The 21,049-nt window shown below is 44.9% G+C and overlaps 1 protein-coding gene across 1 annotated transcript in view; it reads right to left on the reverse strand.

The window, feature by feature from the left end:
* Positions 1 to 20,734, reverse strand: part of SUSD4 (sushi domain containing 4) — a 73,128-nt gene extending 52,394 nt beyond the window's left edge. The window contains exons 1-2 of the mRNA XM_067294678.1: positions 20,704 to 20,734; positions 20,158 to 20,313 (exon numbers count right to left, since the gene is read on the reverse strand). Coding sequence (XP_067150779.1) covers positions 20,158 to 20,278 — 121 coding nt within the window. The 5' untranslated portion in view covers positions 20,279 to 20,313; positions 20,704 to 20,734. The remainder of the gene's footprint in view (positions 1 to 20,157; positions 20,314 to 20,703) is intronic.
* Positions 20,735 to 21,049: the final 315 nt, after the last annotated feature.

Genomic DNA, 21,049 nt, shown 5'->3' on the forward strand with positions numbered 1-21,049 from the left:
AGGACTAATAGGATTTGTAGGCATCCTGCAGTTGAGCTCCCTGTTAAAAATGCGTGGCTGCACAGCAGCAGACTTGGATGTGGATGAATAAATTGCAGTGAGAGGTACACTGGTCTAGGCCACTCAGTGGAGTTTGGTGCAACTGACCATGAGGTGTTGATGAGTCAAATACGAGACTTAAAGTAGAGCACTCAGCATTGCACTACCCTGATTTAAAACATTCCTCTCAGACACTCATATAGAATCACAGCAGATAGCTAGTCTTCTGCTTTGAAAACATCTCCTTAGCATGGTTTGATAAGACTCGATTCTCTCCTGTACACGAACAGAAGATAAATTCCTGGTGAACATTGTGAGGTTTTATGCCTTCTATGAAACACAGCTGGTCCTCTACCTTGTGCATCCAGCATTTCAAGCACACCTTCACTCAGGTCTCTTGATTTCCAGGTCCAGTCAAGAAAGAAGTGAATCTTTGAAAAGGAGAACATTTTAAAGAATTGGCCATGTTGTTAAGATCACTTTGAATCCACAGCAAGTGAAAGATAACCTGTCACAGTCCGGAGTGTCTTCTGGATTCTTGACTTGATATCCAGGTGGCTTCTGTAATTACAAATACTTCTTCCACTGTGAAGTCACTTACAGCTTACAATCACAGCCAAGGCCCACTACATCTTCCTCATCCCATGGCCCAAATACCATATTGCACTTTATCTGTAGACAGACAAAGAAGTTACAGAGCTCATAACCAATGGAAAGAAGGATGTATTCCTAATGTCCAGTGTGCCATATAACCTTCAGCACCAAAAATCAAAGAGATTGCCAAATCTCTTGGTGAGAAAGTTCCACCTCTCCCCTACAAATGGCCCTTCACTACCATGGCAGCTGCAATCTCTTAGTTATCCTGGATCATTTAGTGATCCCAGGATGCAGGTGCCTATTAACTACAACAGATGAAGGCCACAAAGAATGTCACAACTTCACCTCTTCTGCAGAGCTCTCACATATGGAATGCGAGCATGATCTCAAAGTTTACTGATATCAATATAAAATGGAGGATTCACGTCATGATCTAGGTTTTTCAATAGGGACTTCCTCAACAACAAGTAGAAAAAGCACTGAGAAAAAAATGCAGCCACCTTGCATTCTTGCTTAGCGCACTGCAAAGGAAAGAGGGAATACATATGGTCAGGCTGATTGCTTTTTTGATTGTGATTGCACAGAAAGCTCTAATAGTGGATATGTTTTTTAGATTAGACAGATGCACATGGGGAAACTGAAGCTAAAAATGAAAAAGTTGAAGTGCACAGTTCACATGAGTTCTGCCGTTCTCTCTCCATGCAAAATTCTAGTGAAAATCAGTAAGATTCTTTTGCTTGAAAATGAATGCAGGATTCATTATCCATGATCCACAGGCTCACTACTGCATCTCTAAGGACTGTACCTAATACAAGGACATACCAGGAACTACAGGTGATCAGACCCTCTTTCCAGGAGATTTAGAAGAAAGCAATATAGAGAGGCACAGGCACTCAAAGCAGAAAATTGCTTAAGTCTCCTCCAAGTTTCAAGGATGTTTATAAAAAACAATGATGTGCTTAATTTCAGATATTTTATAGCTGAAGCTTTTAACATTCATAACTCCTCAGCCCCAGATCCATTTACACAAGGCAGAAATTTCAAGAGTCAAAAGTACAACAGAAAGAAACCAAATGTGTGAATGGTTGTTTATAAAACCAAAATGTTGTATAAAATACATTTAGGACACCAAGGAAATTGAGGCAGGAGACCATCTCCAGTAACTTCTTCAGCCTACACAGACACATGCTCAAAGGATGAGATTTTGTACATGTTATATCTCTACTGTACCATAATCATTTTGAAACAGCAAGATCCTTCAACTCCTAAAAGCCGGCAAGGCCAATATATGACATATCCATTTCAAAACTGAACAGAAATACCATTTGATAACAATTTCTTCAGTTATTTACTTCCTTCAATTTCAGACAAGAAGTACCTTGAAATAGGTATTTGAAACCCCCCCTTGAGATAAGCCCACCCTGTGGGTGCTATGAGTGGGGGGGATCTCAGCATAAGTCCCAGCGAACCTCGGTGCAGAGACAACTCAGCTGCTACTGTGACTACAACAAGCCAAAAAAGCAGTGCAATCACAGGGGCTCTGTTCATCCCACATCACCTACGGACAGGCATTGCCTGTGATTCAAACAGCAATTTCTTGATGTGGTCAGACGAACTGCAGAACACGGAAGAGCCAACACAACGGCTCAGGCTTCCCAGTGTATCTGTGGGCACATGCAGTGCCTGAAGAAGCCGTGCAGTGAGCCCCCAGTGGGAGGGTGTCTGTGAGCGAGCATGGGGACTGCCACAGAACAAGAGGAATCCTTTCTCTGCGCTTGCAGAAGACACAGTCGCTTAGGCTTTGAATAAGGGAGAGGTGTTCATCCTTAATAAAGGATGGAGTGGATAAAAGATGCATGCTTAAACAAATATATGACCTGTTTGATTTAAGAAATCACTGCCTCCAGCAAACACTTGAATATGTGTTTTATGAAGCCCTGAAGAATGAGTAGGTAGGACACAATATTCCGTTCACAAACGCAGATTGCACGACAACCCCACAAACCCAAGCATGAAGTGACGTTAACATTATTTCAGAAACTGCTAAAGATCTGCAATTTTGCTGTTCAACTTGACATTTGGAGCAAGATTCATTAATGGCCTAGGAGGTGAAGCCACTAATAGTGGCACACTTGCTTTCGGTAGCAAAGAGTACAGGATCTCACCCAATGACCATGACAGAGGCTCTGGTTGCAGAGCCCAGAGTCAGGAGCGGGGCTCAAAGCAAGAGCCGCCACTGCTGAAAGAGCAAGATAATACAGGCACTGGCTTTGCTTAGCAGATACCCAATTACGCGAGCAGTGTTGCAGGCAGGGTAAGGAGACCCAGGATGGTGGGTCTAAGCAGAGGAGTCCTTCCTGGGGACTGGATAAGGGGATCACACTGTACTTCTGATCTGTACTTCCAGTTCTTACAATTTATCTATTTAAGAACCCTTTTATCTTAGTTAATTCACCTCACAGCATACACAGCTTTATCTATTGATAAATGACCCGTATGATATATGGGCATAGCAGAACATTTACTAACAAATTGTCAGCCTTAATAATTTCCTGGTTGTAACTGGTTGTAATGATTCATTAGGCAACTTGAACATTTAAGTACAGAGTGTTTGCACAGTATGTTTCTCAGTATCTGCTTTGTCTTTTTTCAGTATGATGGTAAGAGAAAAATGGTCTGTTGTACAAATCAGTGATGTTGGGCACAATAAGCTACCATCAGTCCTAAAACACATACTCATTTTTCTAACTGCTATATTGCATAAATAGAAATTTAGAGTCTGTTTAAAAGATGGATTATTTATACAACATCATAATGGACCCTTTAACTACTATACTGTTTTCATGCAAATATGTACTGAATGTATTTTTAAAATATGTGCCTTTTGTCTAACGTCCTTACTGAAAAGTAAAACTGTTCAGAAAGTGAAGCATAATTTAGCTGTGTAGCCTTTCTTCTACAGAAATCCTGATCAGCAGCAATGCTGTAAATATAATGGGCCAAATTCAGCTGTGTGATAAATCTAGGGCTGTCAGAACAGTCTACAATTAATATTGTCTGCTCTTGCAGAGTAATGGGCAGGTGCTCACTCTTTTTTACGAGAGATTCTAGTACAGTGGCTAAAAGTCATTCTCCACTAATGGTGCTGTATGATTAAGGTGTCTTAGGTTGGGATCCAATTTCAAAAGATGGTACAAAATCACAGCTTCCTTGAACTTTCACTAGAAATCTGGGGTCCACCACCTGTGCAAATTAAGTCCTTTGACTAAAGCTGTGGTGTCCACTGCTTCTTTTTGTGTTAATGACATTTGATCTGGGATGCAAACTCATGTTTCAGAGCTCAGCCCCAGGCAATAAACAATTATAGGAGGAACTTTGGGATGCTTTTAAAAGAAATGCAAACCATCAGTTATTCAAATAAATTACAATCACAATACAGTCTCCAGAGAGACCAAGAGTCTCCTGTTCAAGTTTTCTAAGTTATGGGATCAGATAAGGCAGAAAAAAATTGTTGTGGTAGAAAAATTTTGTTGTGCAGGTATAAGCCTACTACAACTGTAGTCTATTGAACAGAAAGAATATCAAATTTTTAAATGACATTAATTAAAATGAAGAAAATCGAGAAAGTGAGCTAAATTTTATATTTTGAAATATTTTCAGTCTACACAGTATGGCTGTAAGTATGATTCTAAAAGAAAAATCTGAATTCTGAATTCCTCCACTAACTCATTTGTGACATCTTACTCCTGATGCAGACCAAGGCATAACTCCTGTGGTGTTCACTGAAGCAGGATGAAATTAAAAAAATACACAGATGAGGCCACAGCAGCAGCCTTATGTGGCAGTTGGCTGCTAAATGTAAAAACTTCAGGGACAGAAGAATAATTCACTCACTCTGCTCCCTTCAAAACTGGCAGTAAGTATCATAAATCAGTGTCAGGTGACTTGGGGCTATGAGACAGTTACTACCCCATAAGACCTTCAGTCAGAGAAGACCTTCAGACCTTCAGAAGAAGACCTTCATGGGAGAAACTTTATGTTTGGAGCTAACAGGTTGTGACCAGCTGAAGGAAGAAGGATCAATGACCAAGTACAAATCCCTTTGCACACAGCTCTCTTAGGTATACACCAATTTTGTATTCATCTTTGATTTTTTGCAAGTCAGCTTTTGAAAATCTTCTCCTATTTCTGGCTGCATAACTTTGCATTCCGTATTCCTCCCATATAAAGAACAGCTTTGTCATGCACAAGTACATTTTTTTGCTCAAGCAATTGCATAAAGGAGGGGTGTTCACATATGCGTATGCGTACATATGAGCATGCATCCATATTACCATTTTCAGCTTGTCAGTGGATAGCTCTATGTGCAAGTAATCAAAAGACAGGCTGGGCCACAACAAGGAAATCTGTTCCATCTGTAAAATTGAATCAATCATGTGCTGTCAACAGAGATTAAGCTCAGAAAGAGCTTGAATCTTATCATGTGTTATTTTCTTAAGGGCTACACTGTTAAAGAAAACGATACAAATGAAGCCATTTCTCACCACAGTATTACATCCTTTATTTAAACACCTAACAGAAATACAAAAGCGAGAAACGTAGCTGTCCAAAAATGTTAGCATCCAGGTCTGTAACTCAATGACCACTGCTAAAACGTAGGTGGCTGGAAGTCCTTCTGCAACCAGTCTTTCACATGTCAGTGATACTATCTGTTTTTTTCTGCCAGCTCAGGTTTTTGCATCCAAGAACAGTATTGCAGCTGTCAAGATTTCTTCTCTGAAGAGCGCAGAGAGCAGAAGTCTTGTCAGTTTTGCTCCTCCCCCTGGCCAGGGGCTCTGAGAGAGCCGGAGGACAGATGGACTATGCAGCATGTGCAGAAGCATCTCTGACCCCAGCAAGTCACTCAGCAAAAGACCTCCAGTGGACACTTCGGCCGTCAGATTTCCTAAGGTCTCAGATAACGGTTTTGGTTTTATCACAGACATTTAACAGACAGTTAACCCTGAAGTGGGAATATTCGTGGGACTTGGGGCCATGAGAACATTCTGTTAATTCAAAAAATAGTTCATGAAAACAAAAGACTCTGTCCACTAGATCACTACTTGTAACCTTCCCGAAAAGGGCCTGGATTATGTCATGATTCCAGAGATGACCTATTCTGCAAACAAAAGTTCCTGCAGATGGCACGGGGAGGGTATAACTGAGCTCCGTTCCCACTGTGACACTTTATTTCCTGAGCCTGGATAGGTCCTCAAAAGAAAAAGGATTTACATCCAAGCAGCATTCAACACCCACGGACCCTGACATATTTAGCAAGAGGTACAGTGATTCAGCACACAGAAGATGGCTTAAAAATAGCGTCGTTGCGGCTGAATTGCCTCCACTGAGTCTCTAAATCCTGACAAACCCAAAGCAGCCACTTGAAAACTACCCATGCAATTGCAAGTGCATGTCCACAAGCAAAGGTCATGAGGCATCCTCTGGACTTGAATGCCACAAGTTCAGGAAAAAAACAACAAGAAAAACCAGACAACAGAGCTTGATTCTGCAGGTACTTGCTGAACAAAACAATATTTCTTAACGCCTGCATTAGAGCTTTAAAGAGGAATGAGGAAAAAAAAGCAAGGAGAGCGAAACAGCGTAACAAGTTCAGTGGCATCACTGTGACCCAGGATATCTTATAATGGATATTGCAGAGCTCAAATATACACAAAGACTGATTCTGCTTCCACTATCTGCAATCAATATGTTTATTCCGGGACACAACAAACATCCATAATCAATGCTGAAGAAATGCTGGACTGCGCCTCGTATGCTTGAGCAACTGATCAAGAAATAATTCATCCCGGTGCAAAGCCTACCCTTGTGAGCCTGCCAAGGTCACAGTTGCTTTGGGTTATCAGCTGCTCTAAGTGCTGGCTGGCTAAGTTAAAATTGCCTAGAGCAAGCTTTAAACTTGCATACCCAACTTTGAAAAAATGCCTGTATCTTACTTTATCTAAGCTTGCAATCCTCTGGTAATGCAAGGCGCGTTCTTCCCCTGTGCTCCTTATTCTCTGACCTTACTTCCATTTTTGGCTTCCATACACAGCAGAACAGGGCTTGATTACAGAAAATGCACTAGTATCACTCAGTTGACATTCACTGTCATATGTCTTTCTTAAAATATTAATTCAAATGAGATTTAAACACTGTTAACTTTTTCCAGAGAAAAAGGATTCTGTATGTGCAGTTTCCCACTGAGATTAAAAAAAAAAAGACTCCTTTTCTTCACCTTCATACACATGCTATTAAACATCCTTATCAAATATGCTGCATAACCACTACAAACTACAATCTGAGGCCTAAACCATGTAATCTGAATGCAGGCTTTTCCTTGGTCATACTAAGCAGTCAAAAGGCAGTTAGTAGCCATTCGCATACCCTATACCTTCAGAGCAGCTTGGGGTTGGAGGTCTACTTCGCAGGTAGTAAAATTAGTTGTCAGCTCACACTGGGTGACAGAGATAAATCTCTGCATGCAGCTCTGAGCTCCAGGGGAGTGTGAACTGACAAAACAGCTCCCAAACATATCTCAATGCTACAGGAGCTACAGTCTTTGGGAGTGCTTTATTCCAGTGAAACTTTCTTCAGACTAGAAAGAAGAAAGCCTCAGTATGGGACCCAGTGAGCACCTAACTGCTTCAGAAAAGCAAAGTGTGATGCTTTCTGAAGCTAACTCAGGGTGTAAATTACATTTTCCAAAGGCATTTTTGAAGCTTCATTTCACTCAAAGTCCAAGGACTTCAAGTTTACCTTGCCTAAGTCAATTCTAAAAGCAGTTCTTCACCTCCAAACTCACTTAACTGCTTTCTAACATGTATAATTTTTTTATTTTTATTTACAGATCTGATGGTACCTCCACTCATCCTTACTTAGGAACTCAAACTTAGAAAATAGAACTGCTCAGCTGCAACAGGAGATTTTACTGAATGGTCATTCACGGGGATAACCCTGGTAGGACCATGCAACCTTCTAGGCTTTGCAGTGCTGTACAAGACTAGCCATAAAAGCTTTCAGAATCAGCATAATTTTCCAAACTGAATCTGGATCAGTGATCACAGAGGAAAATATAATTCTTTCTTTATTGTATCAGCATTACCAAAACTTTCACTACTGAAAATTACTGTTTAAAATAAAATAATTAGCATTCTGGATGAAATGGAGAAAATATTTGAGCTCTGATGAGTGCAAACACTATCCAAAGACTACTGTATTGCTATCTCAGTTAAATCCTTACCCTTTTCTACTTTGGCTGTTTCTAGCAGCAGTTCAAGTTGCAAAGTCCTTGTCCTTAGAAACACTAAGCCCCACGCCACGCAGGGAAAACAGGGAGCCACTCTCTCAAGGAATGAAAATATTATGAAAAGAAACCAAACAGATACAAAACACCTTGCAGAAGTCTGATTAAAAATAGGAACATGGAAAGCTCTCCGTAACATCACATTATCCAATGAAAGCCACAACTGGTATGGAAAGATGAGCAAAACCTTTGCACCGCTGTCTCCTCTTTAGAGCCAAAAATAAAAGTGAGTCATGTCGGGAGAAGTGTTGCTGTTTCGCTTTACAAACCCAGGCTGTCAAGCTTGCATGCGCAGAACCACTCCCTTCCCATCACGCACCATGAAATGGCAGTAAGAACATGAGCCCTCAGAAAGCAGGCACCTGTTCACCTTGGTTTTCAAAATGCAGTATGAGAGTTCAGAAATAAACAACATTTGCACACACACGTCCAACAGGAGAGACATGTCTGGATTTACCACTGGGAAGGAAAGTGAAGCTATGCATAAACTTCTGAACAGCATAACCCTCAATCCCTCTCTTCCTCATGTGGGATAGACAGCCTATCTTTTTTTTTTTTTTTTTTTTTTTTTGGTGTTTCAGAAGAAGAGAAATGGCTATAAAGTGTTTGTGAAGAATTTTTTCAAAAGTTAGCTGAGCTAGACAGGCAGACTAGATGATCTGTGGCAGGCAGCACAGGAGGCAAATTTTAAAAGACATGTGTTAAACATTTTTAAAGCACTTTGTAACTTCCCAGAAAATCTCCCAGGAAAGGCACCAAACCTACTGCTCATTTTATTTTCAGGTAACTACTTTTGAAAATGGGTCAGAGGAGGAGATAAGTCTGGACTGACAAGGCTGTTGGGGGGCAGGACAAGAAGGACAGGTCTTCAGATGCTGCAAGGCTCCATATCTGACCAGCAGAACCAGGAAACATCCTGCATTCTAGTAACATAAGATTTTCTTCATCTCTGTATGTAAGCTAAGAGGAGGCATGTTATGCACGCTGTTCCATTGATCACATCTGATTTCGTACTATGTATGTTGTTTTAAACATCTTTTGTTTTTTTAATAAATCTTCTTTCTAGGAAGACTCCTGATGTTTGGTATGCTTCCAAAGACAGCAAGGGTCACCTAACAAGAGGTAGAGGAGGTATGAAGGAATTTCTGAAGCCTGTTCCTGCAGCTGAGCATAATGAAAAAGCCAAGAGTAGGAGCACTTGAAGGACAAATTCTTTGGTTGTGAGCTGGTTGGATAAATAGGAAATGCATGGGTTTTTTTACACACCTTCTACCAGCATATAAAAACAACCAGCTGGGTTGGCTCCAGCATCCCCCTCGCAGCGTGTAGCCTCTCTGTATGTGAGCGAGGCGTACTCACAAAGCACGGTGGCTGCGAAGGGACAGAGGAGACCAGCAGATTTCACTCACCCGCACGGAGACGGGTCCTCAACATAACCAAATAGACAAGATTGAATGGTGGACATGGAGTCTAAACAGGGTGCCCAGGCAGCCAGCCTCACCAGGAGCCCATGGGAGAGGGAAGCAAGCGAGCGCCCTGCTCCAGCAGAGCTGCCCCTCTGGGTCAGGCAGGGGCCTCTGAGTCGCACCCCGACTCCCGTATTCCCAGACTGGTTCACCAGGCCAAATCTCTCCATCTCATGCAACCTCCGCTCACCCCAACTCCCTTGATTCTCAAGGTGAAGTCTTGGAGACAAAATACAAGATCCAGCTTTGCCTCTGGAAGTAACGGCAGCAACGTTGGCCATCACAGCCCTCACGGCCTTCAACCCTCCGCGTGAGAAAGGCGATGAACAGGAGAAATGGAAAGCTGATGAACAGGGAAACCCCTACATCATCCTCTTTCCAAAGTCGTCCAGGGAAAAAAAACAGCAAATGATATCTCCAAGCCAACAAATAACAGTAACACGTTAACACTTCCAGTAAGCTGCCACTCTCTTTGGCTCCTGAAAATCTGCCTCAGCTTCCTGTACTGCTTTAGTTTGATACTTCAGAGGTCTTGCAAGAACACAATCACTTCACTGCAAAGCCATAAAAAGCCAGCATATGGAGAACAACTTTTTTCCAACAATATATACACAGATACAGTAACAAGGGACTTTTTCCTCTCCATAAAAACAACCAAAGAATTAAACAGAGACTAAATATGTCAAAAAGTGACCATAAACATCAAACATTAAGACGACTGCACAATGGTAACTGGGGCCTGTTACATCATTGTTTCCTTGGAAAAAATAATTATCAGGCCATAGATCAGATTTATAACAATTTCCTCCAAAAGTCTGCCTTTTTAAATCACAGTTTTAGAAAGGCCAGAAAGGCAAATGTAATGAATCATTTACCTGAGATATTAATGCAGTGCAGCAAAATCTTTTTAGCTGACATAATCCTGAGCTACTTTAAAGGAATGCCCCCTTACATTATATATTCTAATAATACTGACATTTTTTTCTGTCTTCTGAAAGAATGCTTTCAATATCAAAATTTTCAGACTGATTTATCAAGTTAGAGCCCCATAAACCTGCCCTGGCTGATACACTGACTTTCTGAACTGTAAAGATTTACTTGCTCTACGTACAAGGTTTCTCAGAGAGCCTATTGGAAGAACCGAGAAAAACTTTCACACATGCAGAACCCCGAGCTGAAAAATGCCCAGAGCAGTAGCACCCAGGAAAGACACCTCCCATCACATCAAGCTGCTGAGCCCTCCATAGCTCTTCCCCCGCCCCATACAAGAACCTCATAACTCCAAGAAGAGAGCAAAACAGGAATGCAAAAAAGAGCATGTGCTGGTACAGTCAGCGACAGAAAGCATGACCCGGGATGGTCATCTCTGAAACAAATCAGGGATATAGTGGTTAGGGGGATTTGGCACTGCAGCTGCAGCCATGCAGGGTTCCTCCAGCACGGCCGTGACACTGCACTTACCGGCGGTCACGGGTTCCTTTGGAGGAACAAAGGACGCTTTGCAGTTTACAAGATCAAGACAAAGGTCTGTCCATTTGCACATTTACTACTACTCATAATAATGCCATTTGATCTTCATTCTTTCAAGATCCCTGCAAAGCAGGTAATTGCAATCAAGCTATTTTACAGGTTCAATTTACAGGAGACCAAATTATTTATTATTTGTATTATTGTATTATTTATGGATCCTTTGTGTTTCCTCCGAGTAATATGATGTGTACAAAATATCCCTAAAAATACTGTCAACTGTCTAAGAGGAGAGATACAGAGGAAGATAAAACTGTCTGTCTCGCAAGTACCCACAGCTTTCGGAGTACAAATCATTATTACACAAATGCAGGTACAGCATGGGAAGCTGTATTACAAACAGGCAGAAGACATACTCCTTGCTACGAGCTTCCTACACCTAACAGATCCAATTTACTCAAGCAAGCAGTGCCGTCGCCTTCAATCCCCACGCAGTCACAGGCCTCCTCGTACTAATTCAGCTCTCAGTGTAACTCTGAATCTCCCAAATTCTCGCTCAGCTCAAAAAAGCAACTGACTCCTCCCCATGCATTTTCCAATATCCCCTGCCTTTGCCCACGCAGCTCCAGATTCTTAATGCCAAGAAGAGTGCTGGAAAACCACCATCAGCACCCATTTTCTTGAGAACAGGAGCTGAGGCACTGGAGCAGACAGCTCGAGGAAGCAGCTGCTTTGAAAAACTCCAGTTAAACTTGCTTATTTGCAGACGTGTATGGAAGTCTGAAGCTCGAGACCAGCTGCTGGGTGGATCTGATCTCCTACCACAGGGCCATTCAGGATACACAGCCTCATTCAGCACATGGAAGTAAAATACCAATTCACTTCTGCACAACTTAGTGTGGCAATAACCACACTATTCACATCATGAACAAGTGCAAAGAGCTGGTCTAACATCCCTGAGGGTAACAGACTATGAGAATAAGCCTCTTTGATATGAGGACCCCAAGCCCTATCCCTGGTTCTTGCCAGGTGTCATTTTGGAAAATCCTTGCTAGTCTTTCTAAACCTGAAGGATAGCATGACAAACCTGGCCTTTTTGATAGCTGCTGGTAAGTTGCCTGATCTAGTTCTAAATCAAATCTTAGCTGTGACCTTAACTTAACTAGAAAAACAGAAATTCCATGATGATGAATCATGACACTCCTTCTGTGCTGGCAGCAACATATGAACACAGGATGTTTACAGCCAGATCTTACATCTTGGGCTCTTGAACGAACATCTACTTTTTAGAAGCGTTTTGTTGGGTAGGAGCAGTCAGGGTTCTTTCAATCCTGTCCCAGGGAAGCGGTGGTACTTTAGTGCTTAGAGCAGCTGTAATGGCCAAAGATACAGTATTGGCACACCTGCTCCAACAGGCAGCACAGCAGAGGGACTAGCACTTGGGAATTACAAATTAAGGAACTTAAATTCTTAAACAGTCCTACGCTGAAGTGAGGAAGATTCAAACTAGACATCGGAAAAATCTTTGCAATGGTTAAGAGAGTGAAGCACTGGAAGGATGAACAGGGAAGCTGCTGCATTTCCAGCACAAAGTCCTGAAGGATAACTTCACTGGGGCACACATGCGGATCCTGTTCTGGCAGGAGGATGGACTATGGGTGCTTCTGAGGGCTTTTCCAGTCCCATTTCTATGACTTTGCTCCTAAGTCTTATTATCCCACATCCAGAAACAGGGAAAGGAATTCTCTGCTCTTTGCGTACACGTTCACTGATGCTAACGAAGGCAGGCAGAACTGAACAGCCCAGTTTACAGGCTCCCACTGCCGAGCATCTTCTCCTCCCTGCAGTACCTATGGGAACGTTTCTCTTGAACCCGCATGGTGCTCTCCTGTCTCCTGGCAGATCAACAGCTGTGTGTGCCACCACTCTGCAGTACCAAAGAAGATCCGAAGCCTTTATATTTTCAAAGACAACCTCTTCCTTTAGTGTGTTCTCTAGGTCTCAGGAGTGGAGTCCAGCGATACAACGATTGCTCTCATCCACGTGTGTGCTGTATCCTGCTTCTTCTCTAGCAGTGTACAAGAGAGATTATTTTTAGTCTTAGGACACTGTACCTCTGGATCCCCTTGATAACCGAACTTCTAAACAGTCTAACCCTTAGTAACCTAACCTATTTTCTGCTTCAGTCTATTGTAAGCCCTGTCTCCTCTTTCAGTTGCCAAGCAAACGCAACTTTTTTTTATTTTTTTTTTTTTTGCGGGGTAGATTTTGTGGATTTTAACTAAATGCAGGATTTGCCTTTACACAGAAATTCTGCGGCACCCTTATCCCTGGTACACTTCTCACCTCTGCATTTTGCACAGCTTTACCACCTGCAATAAGCAAATGAAACAGTGAGGAACCATCATTGTACATATTTTGTTCTTTTACGCCTTTTACATTACAACCTATGTTGTAATGTACAGGAACCCATTATATATGCCCTGATTTCTAAAATGCAAAGGGCTGTATATGGCAATGACGCTCATGCCACAGTCTGTAGAGAGCTAACTGCTCATGCAGTACTGTCCTCTCTGTTTCTCATTGCTAAAACATGCTAGAGTTACTTAAAAATCACAAGCAATGCCTTTCTAACGTTGCTCTTTCATGTAAACAATTACCATGAAGCATGTGATCAAGCAAGGCAGAGATCTCATCCCTATTAATATGTGCTTCTCACTATGAGAAACTGCACGATACCATTTCTCAGGGCTCAAACCTAACTCATAACATTTCTTATTTTTTTATTATTCAGAGGAAGATGTTTCAAGTGTTTGGAAAGATGCCATGTACTATCTCAGACATTAAGGAGTAAGGCAAATAAACCACACTGTAAAAGCTGCCTCGGTGATTTGCTTAAGTAGCAATTTAAGTGAATAGGAAATGTGCTGCTCATTTCTGTTAAGAGAGGCGCAACCGAAAAATCCCATCAAAAAGGCCGTATCATACACATGGATTAGGAATTTCCCCAAATTCTATTTTCAGAAGAGAGTGCTGGACTAAGATCCAGAAGATCTCTTCTCAGTCCATGGCAAGATCTGCTTCTTATGGGAAACCTTTAAGTCATTTAATCTTCTTATGGTCATTCTCCTCCTCTACAAAACGAAGATAATAAAACTTATCTTCCTTTATAAAGTGCTTTGAACTCTATGGATGAGAAGCGCTACATTAAAAACAAACCACTTGCTTATCATTATTTGTATGCTTACGAAAGTAAGTAGTGACACTATCAGAAAAGGCCCATATTCTACTTTCTAAAGTCAGTCACCCTGGCAAGAACAAGGCCTGTTCACTGCAGAAATTCTCCCAATAAATTCTTGCACTTCCCTGCAAAGCAAAAGCTTTGTATAATCCTTTAATAACGAGCAGAAGAGCAACCTAGCACAGACACCACGCAATTTAAAGTGGCTCTGACCAGCTACAAGAAGCAGCGATTCAAGGGTCACCCATCAGAAGCACGAAAACGCATCTAACACATTGTATCAGCATGCGCTCGGTGTGCACAGACGGCATCCGCAAACTGCTCCAGCGCTTTCGATGCACGGAAAAGGAGGCCCCCAGTTTGGACAAATGGCACAGGCAGCCCAGCTGCCCAGGGAAAGTCACCGAGGGCCCCTTCCGAAAAACAGGCGGCCAAACGCGGCGGCAACACACGCAGCGGCGGCGTAGCATCGTCAGCGAGCACACGCGTAGGTTGAGGATCGCTGCTGGAAATCTCTGCCCTGTGAAATCTAGGAGGCGCACAGCTTGTAACGCGTTTCCTGATGTCGTGTTCGTGCCGCGTCGAAGACAGTAGCTGAGAGGAAGGTGTAAAACTAGTGAGGGGACGGTGGTTGCACAGAGAAATGAATTTGAAACAAAATGAGTTTGTAAGATGCACACCCTTTTGGCCTCCTCCATATGTAAGTAAAGGTAATTTTGTGCACACACTGAATCAATTTGTACACACCACAACTCTGTATCCCTAGAGCTCCTTTTCTTACCAGTTTCTGTTCACCACTGAACGTGGCCAGTTTTTCCTTCATATTTACACTTCCATTTAGCAAATATGAATCGGGGCCGCACTTCATCACATGCCTTTTCATGCCTCAAACCTCACTGAAATGCACAATACGTGAGTGCAATGTTTTCTATTCTTAACAATGTGTAATAAAAATATGAGTATCAATCAGAGGTAGATGACATTTGGAAAAATGGAGCCCATGATCAAAGCGATAGAAAAAAGTCCATAAGAAAACTTGTAGAAGTCAAAGGGGATAACATCTTCCTAATTGTGTTAACAATACTTAATTATTAATCCACAAGACCAAAAAAAAAACCCAAAACCCATTGATGTTAAAGGCCTTTTTATTTTGGTAAAGTTTGGATTTCACTTTGCTAAAATACACTTTTCTCACTCCTGTAATATTTTCTGTGGGAGGTTCTCAAACTACCTCACAACATGTCCACAAAATATATTGCTTCTCTACTATACAGGTGAGAAAATCAAGCACAGAGTAATTACTTCATCCTTCTAAAGTTGTAATCATCCCTTTCACAGAGATCAAAGGCACTATATCCTAATTCTGGGAGTAAGAGAGTAAAACAGAGAAGTGAAGTCAACCTCAACCTCTGAATCCCAACCTAGTGATGGACAAACCTCCTCCTTGCGGGGTGCCAGGAAACTGATTTAAGATTAATATATCAAATATGCCTCCCTATCACAAGGTTGTAGGGGGAAGGATGTGCCACTAAGACAAATGATGAGCTGTCATCACAAGATGTCACTGGCCTTGCTACTTATAATGAAAACGGACACAAAAAGGAACTTAAATGGTAAGTCAGCAGAGAGGGGAATGGAAGTTACATGCGACGGGTCTGGCATTGAGAATAAAATCAGAGGACGATGTCAGAAATCTGTTCCTTACAAAATACTGAGTTCCTCCAACAAGTCCGAGGTTAAAACCAACGCTGCAAACTAACCGATGATTTCCTAACACATACGGACCACGCTCGGCTGAAATGAAGGGTCGGGCCTATTTTGCTTGGCAAGTGAAGCAAACACACTGAGAGGGAGCGAGTAAAATACATTAACTACAGACTTAGCGAGTGTGTCAGTCAAATAAAAGTTTGTGCAGAAAGCATTATTCTCTACAATGTCAAAAGTTTATGCAAGGCAGTTGGAGGGAAAGGTGTCAAAGTATGCCCTATGTGGGTCTGCACCATCAGCACACACAAGAGCTCTCTTACCCCAAGGCAACAAGTACGTTCTCCTCAGAAACCTAAGGAACACGTTTCTGGTAACCACTAAATCCAAAGGCAGGCACAACCAAGACTTCAGTCCATACACTAAAACCACAGAGCAATGCAAGAATCAGCTCAGGTCTAGAATAAATCCACGATTCGCATGGTATTGCTAACATTCACCGTGACATTCGAAGGCTTTGCAACTTGCCAGATTTCTTTACCGTCATGCACGATGAATAACATTTCCTAAAAAAGCCCACCAATGGGAAGGGACGCTGCCTGCAGAGCCCAGGTCGGGGTAAGCTGCCAAAGACGCTGCAACTGCAACCAAGCACAAGCGCAGGACGGGAACGACGGGCCGGATACAGCCCTGCAGCAATGCACCTAGCGGCCACCAGGGATCAGAAGCCAAATACAAACCAACAGCATCCTATAATGACAGAAAAGACACCCGGATGTCTACACAGGAGCAGAGCCGCTAAGACACTGGACGTTGTCCTTCAGCTCTACTCAGCGCTAGCAAGGCCTCGTCTCAGGCGCCCTGGCAGGTCCAGGGCAGTGGATGCGGATCAGCGGCAGCACGCACAGGGCGGCCGTCTGCACCACCAGAAACCTGGAAAATAGCATGCAGAAGAAAGTTTGAAGGAACTGGAGCCTTCCAGTCTGTGGCAGAAGACCGAAAAGGCGCAACGGTACATAAAAGGCAGCCACCAAGCCGAGGAGAAGAACCTCTTTCGGATGCCTGCTGTGAACAGGACAAGAAAGCAGCAGCAAGGAAGCTTCAGGTGAGACCCGAGCAAACGCTTTCTAGTGCAAGAGCGGCTGAAGGCAGCAGAGGTGCTTGGGGGAGAGGTGGAGCCTTTCAAGAACAAGATGAGACCAAGAAGGGCTCCCACACAGCTGAACCCGCCTGAGGCCAGCGGATAAAACTAGGCGACAGCCCAAGGCCCCATCCAAGCCTACGTTCCTCGGGAGGCGCGAGCAGGTTACAGCCCCCAGCCTCTCCGCGGGGCCGGGCAGAGGAGCACAAATCACCCAACAGAGCTAGGAAAATAAAGTAGAAACGTCCCCAGGCAACGTTTGATCCACATACAATGACAAAATTCCAGTGCCACAGACAAACTTCAGAATCAGAAGCTTACTGAGCTTTTTTCCTCCCACACACTCTTTTCAGAATTCTTTTCCCCCAGGGAATATTAGAATTCCGGGAATCTGGAATACATGTAAAAATATATTGTTGTAGCTATTATCTCAGTCCAACAGGTTGAACAGGGAACTTTGCAAATGCCTTAAAACTCAGAAATAACTTCCCATCAGCTCCACCAACCTGCGGATTTCATTTTTCCTGTTACTAGCCTTCCCACCCTGCTCCTCTTTCTTATTTTCTTTCTTTTGTTTTTCTTCATTATGGAATTATAGGGAAAAGCAAGCTAGACAAAGATGATTAGATGAAAGCCACAAGCGAAAGTAGGTGAGATTTACTTTATCCTTGGTGTCAGCAGAGTTAAATACATCAGGGAGGAATCGGGTATACCGACATCTGAAACGTTTGCTCATTTGAGCTCACTTCTACGGCAAACTTTCTGCTGGATACGCTTTTGAGAAAGTAAGAGCGTTATAAACAGAGCTATTCTCTGTAGGGTTATCGACAAGAAAAAAAGAGTTATAAGTACTATTGATTGGGGGCCAAATGGGAGAATGGGACAATCAATAGAGCTTAGTCAGATATAAAATAGAAGGAGTCACACAAGTCATGACAGGATTATTGCCGGAGCAAAACTCTGCTATCAGATAAGGAAGGGAGGAATGGGATCCAAAAGGTAAGCAGTGAATACTTAACTGCTTTACAGAAAAAACGAAACTATCAATTTGTATTTTTTCATATGTGAGAGTTTTTATTTTAGCATATTGTCACTGCTGTTTTTCTAAAGCTTTTGAAACAAATGCTCTCCACCTCCATAGTATTTTCATTAAATGTCATCAAAGCGCTTTTCAAATCTCAGAGAGAAGTATGATTATCCTTATTTAACAGATAATGAGGAGATACAAAGAGATTGGGGCTACATTTTCCAAAGCAGTCAGTAATGCTGAGTGCTTTCTTTAGGGATATGCAAATCCATAAAATGAGAGTCCTGCAGAAAGACATTTCTCAAAGGTCCTGGGAAACCACAACTTTGGCTGATGTCAACAGCTGCTTTGAAATCCTTAAGACTGTGGGTCACAGGCTGAGGATGCAAAGGCTGAGCCTGCACAGTAACCTGTGGAAGCAGCTCGCTCACAGATACAACGGAGCAGAAAATAGGAAGACTCCGAATTTACAGTCAGTCCCCTGTTCTAACTACAAAACCCACTGTTTCACCACTCCAATGATTCAGGGTGGGGGGAGGATCACAACGCAGGTACATATATTCTACCACGTGAAAGATCCGTACGTTTACCAGTACTTTTATGGTGTGCAACTTCCCAGTACAACCACCCCGGAAAATAACAGCAATCATAACTTGGAAACAGCAATGAATATTTTTCACTGGTTATCTTAACCATGCACAGCCGTTCAGCGCATTACCCTTCCCTAGACTCTGGACAAAACATTTTATTGGAAGATCCTAAAATGACTGAAATGCAGTAATGTTAATAACAATCAACATCACAGAAGAATTTATTACAGGCTGTGATGAAAAATACTACATTTGAGAGAGACATAAACCGTCCTCTGAAGAACCTCTCCCACTAATCGGCTAAATCAATGCTGACAATCAAACCGCAGGATACACATGGCTTCGGGGAGGAGGGGGTCCGTGGAACCATCGCTCTTTTACGAATGGAGAATGACAAGCGCTCGTGCAGCCACAACTGCAAGGAACGCACAAGACAGGCAGAGTGGCCTCGCCACGCTGAAACGCGGGCTGGCCAGGCAACCAGGGGGGACACACTTGCAAAAAACGCCACTGATTTCTAAAGAGCAATGCTTAGAGCCTGCAACAGTTTAAAAGCTTGTTTAGCTGGAATCGCATTTGCAGTCAGAGGATTTCTGTTGAAAAAATGGCATTATAGTCCTGAGAGAAAATTATGACTGAATCGTATCAGGAGGAGGATGGACAAGACGACCTCTTGAGGTCCTCTTCAGCCATATTCCTCTAATTCTGTGTTTGGTGGCAGAAAACACGTCTGGATCGCAGCTGCTTGCGTTTAGGCACTCAAGTGGGAAAATTCTGGCATAAGTCTTTGGCATGAGAAGCCCGACCAATTTTTATATTGAACTCTGACTGCCATCAGAGATGCGATTCAATCATAAAACGGCTTATTCCCCCAACACAAATATAAAATACCATGCTGGAGCAGAAATCATTTGAAGCTGCTCACATTATCTCACCTAAGTTCATTTTACAGCAAAGCAGTTTACTTTAAGACTTTTCCAGCAATCCAAGTCTAATTACAGAATCAGTTCCAAGCAATTTTGTAATTAAATGTACCTGCTCAAAATATCTCAAAGGCTCAATAATTTAAAACGGTGGTGTGAAAATGTAATTAAAATTCCCCCCCGCCCAAAAAAAAAAAGAAAAGGCCAGATAAGAAACTGGTCATGCCTCCAAGAGGATAGGGCTGAAGGACGTTTCAGCCGCGGAGCTGTTCGCCCCAAATCACCTGCTTCCTCCCAAAATACCTGCTTTCCCCAGGGATTACCAGTAAGGCTAATGAGAGAGGCATTCGAGTGGGGCTCGGGGGATAAGGCGGGGGGGGGGGGTATTAAAAAAAAACCCAGCATAACAGGGTGTTTCCAAATCTCGCCGCACTGGCAGCGGGGCTATCGGGGGCTCCCTCCCCGCGCCCGCGGTGCCCCGCCGCCCCGGGGTCCCCGCTGCTGCGGTCCGCGCCCGCGGAGGGCGGCGGGGGGACGGGGCTGTCCCGCCGGCGCCGGGAGCAGCTCCGCCCGGGGGGCCGGGGCCGGGGCCGGGGCCGGGGCCGGGGCCGCTCACTCACCGCCCGCCGCCGGCCGCGGGCCGAGGCTCAGCGCCAGCTGCAGCCACAGCGCGGCGGCCAGCGCCCGCCGCCGCGCCGCCGGGAGGGCATCCCCGCCGCTCGCCTGCTTCCCATGACACATCTTCTACCCGCCAGAGGCATCCGGTTCGCCGCCGCCTGCAACGACACAGCCGCCCTGGCTCGCCGGCGCCCGGGGCTGCGCGCCGCCGCCGTGGCCCGGTGCCCCCGCCCCGGAGCGGGGCGATCCGGCGGCCCCGCAGCGCAGCGCGGCGCAGCGCGGCGCAGCGCGGCCCGGCTCCGCTCCGCTCCGCGCCGCCTCCCCGGCCGCGCCGCGGGGCGGGCGGGCGCGATCCCGGTTTCCACCTCCTCCCCCCGCCGGGCCCCCCCGCGCCGCCCCCGCTCCCGGGTTTTGCTTCGCCGCCGCCCCCGCTGCCCGCCCCGCGCCGCTACCTGCCGCGGCCCCCCGCGCCGGCCCCTCCGCGCCTCCCGCCTCCGCCGGTGCGCTGCGCTGCGCTGCGCTGCGGCGCACTCGCACGCTCGCCCTACCTGGGGGGGCAGCGCGGCCCCTGCCGCGGGGAGCCGCCGCAGCGCGCACCTGCCCGGCGCGGCGCGGCCCGCCCCGCTCCGCTCCGCTCCGCTCGGCCCGCCCTTGCGCGGCCGCGGAGCGCGCGGTGCGCGGCGGGGAGCCCTGCGCTGCGGGGCCGCCGGCGCGGAGCGGAGCGGCGCGGAGCGGAGCGGCGCGCACGCATGGCAGCCGCCGGCGGGGCTGCGGCGCCCCTCCGCGCCCGGCCCGCCGCCGCCCCCGCCGCTGCCCCCGCCGCCGGCGCAACGTGCGCGCAGGCAGCGCGCCGGCAGCGCGCGCTGCGGGCCGGGGGCTGCCGCCGGGCGGCGC

This window comes from Apteryx mantelli, chromosome 3 (assembly GCF_036417845.1).
Source record: "Apteryx mantelli isolate bAptMan1 chromosome 3, bAptMan1.hap1, whole genome shotgun sequence".
NCBI lineage: Eukaryota > Metazoa > Chordata > Aves > Apterygiformes > Apterygidae > Apteryx > Apteryx mantelli.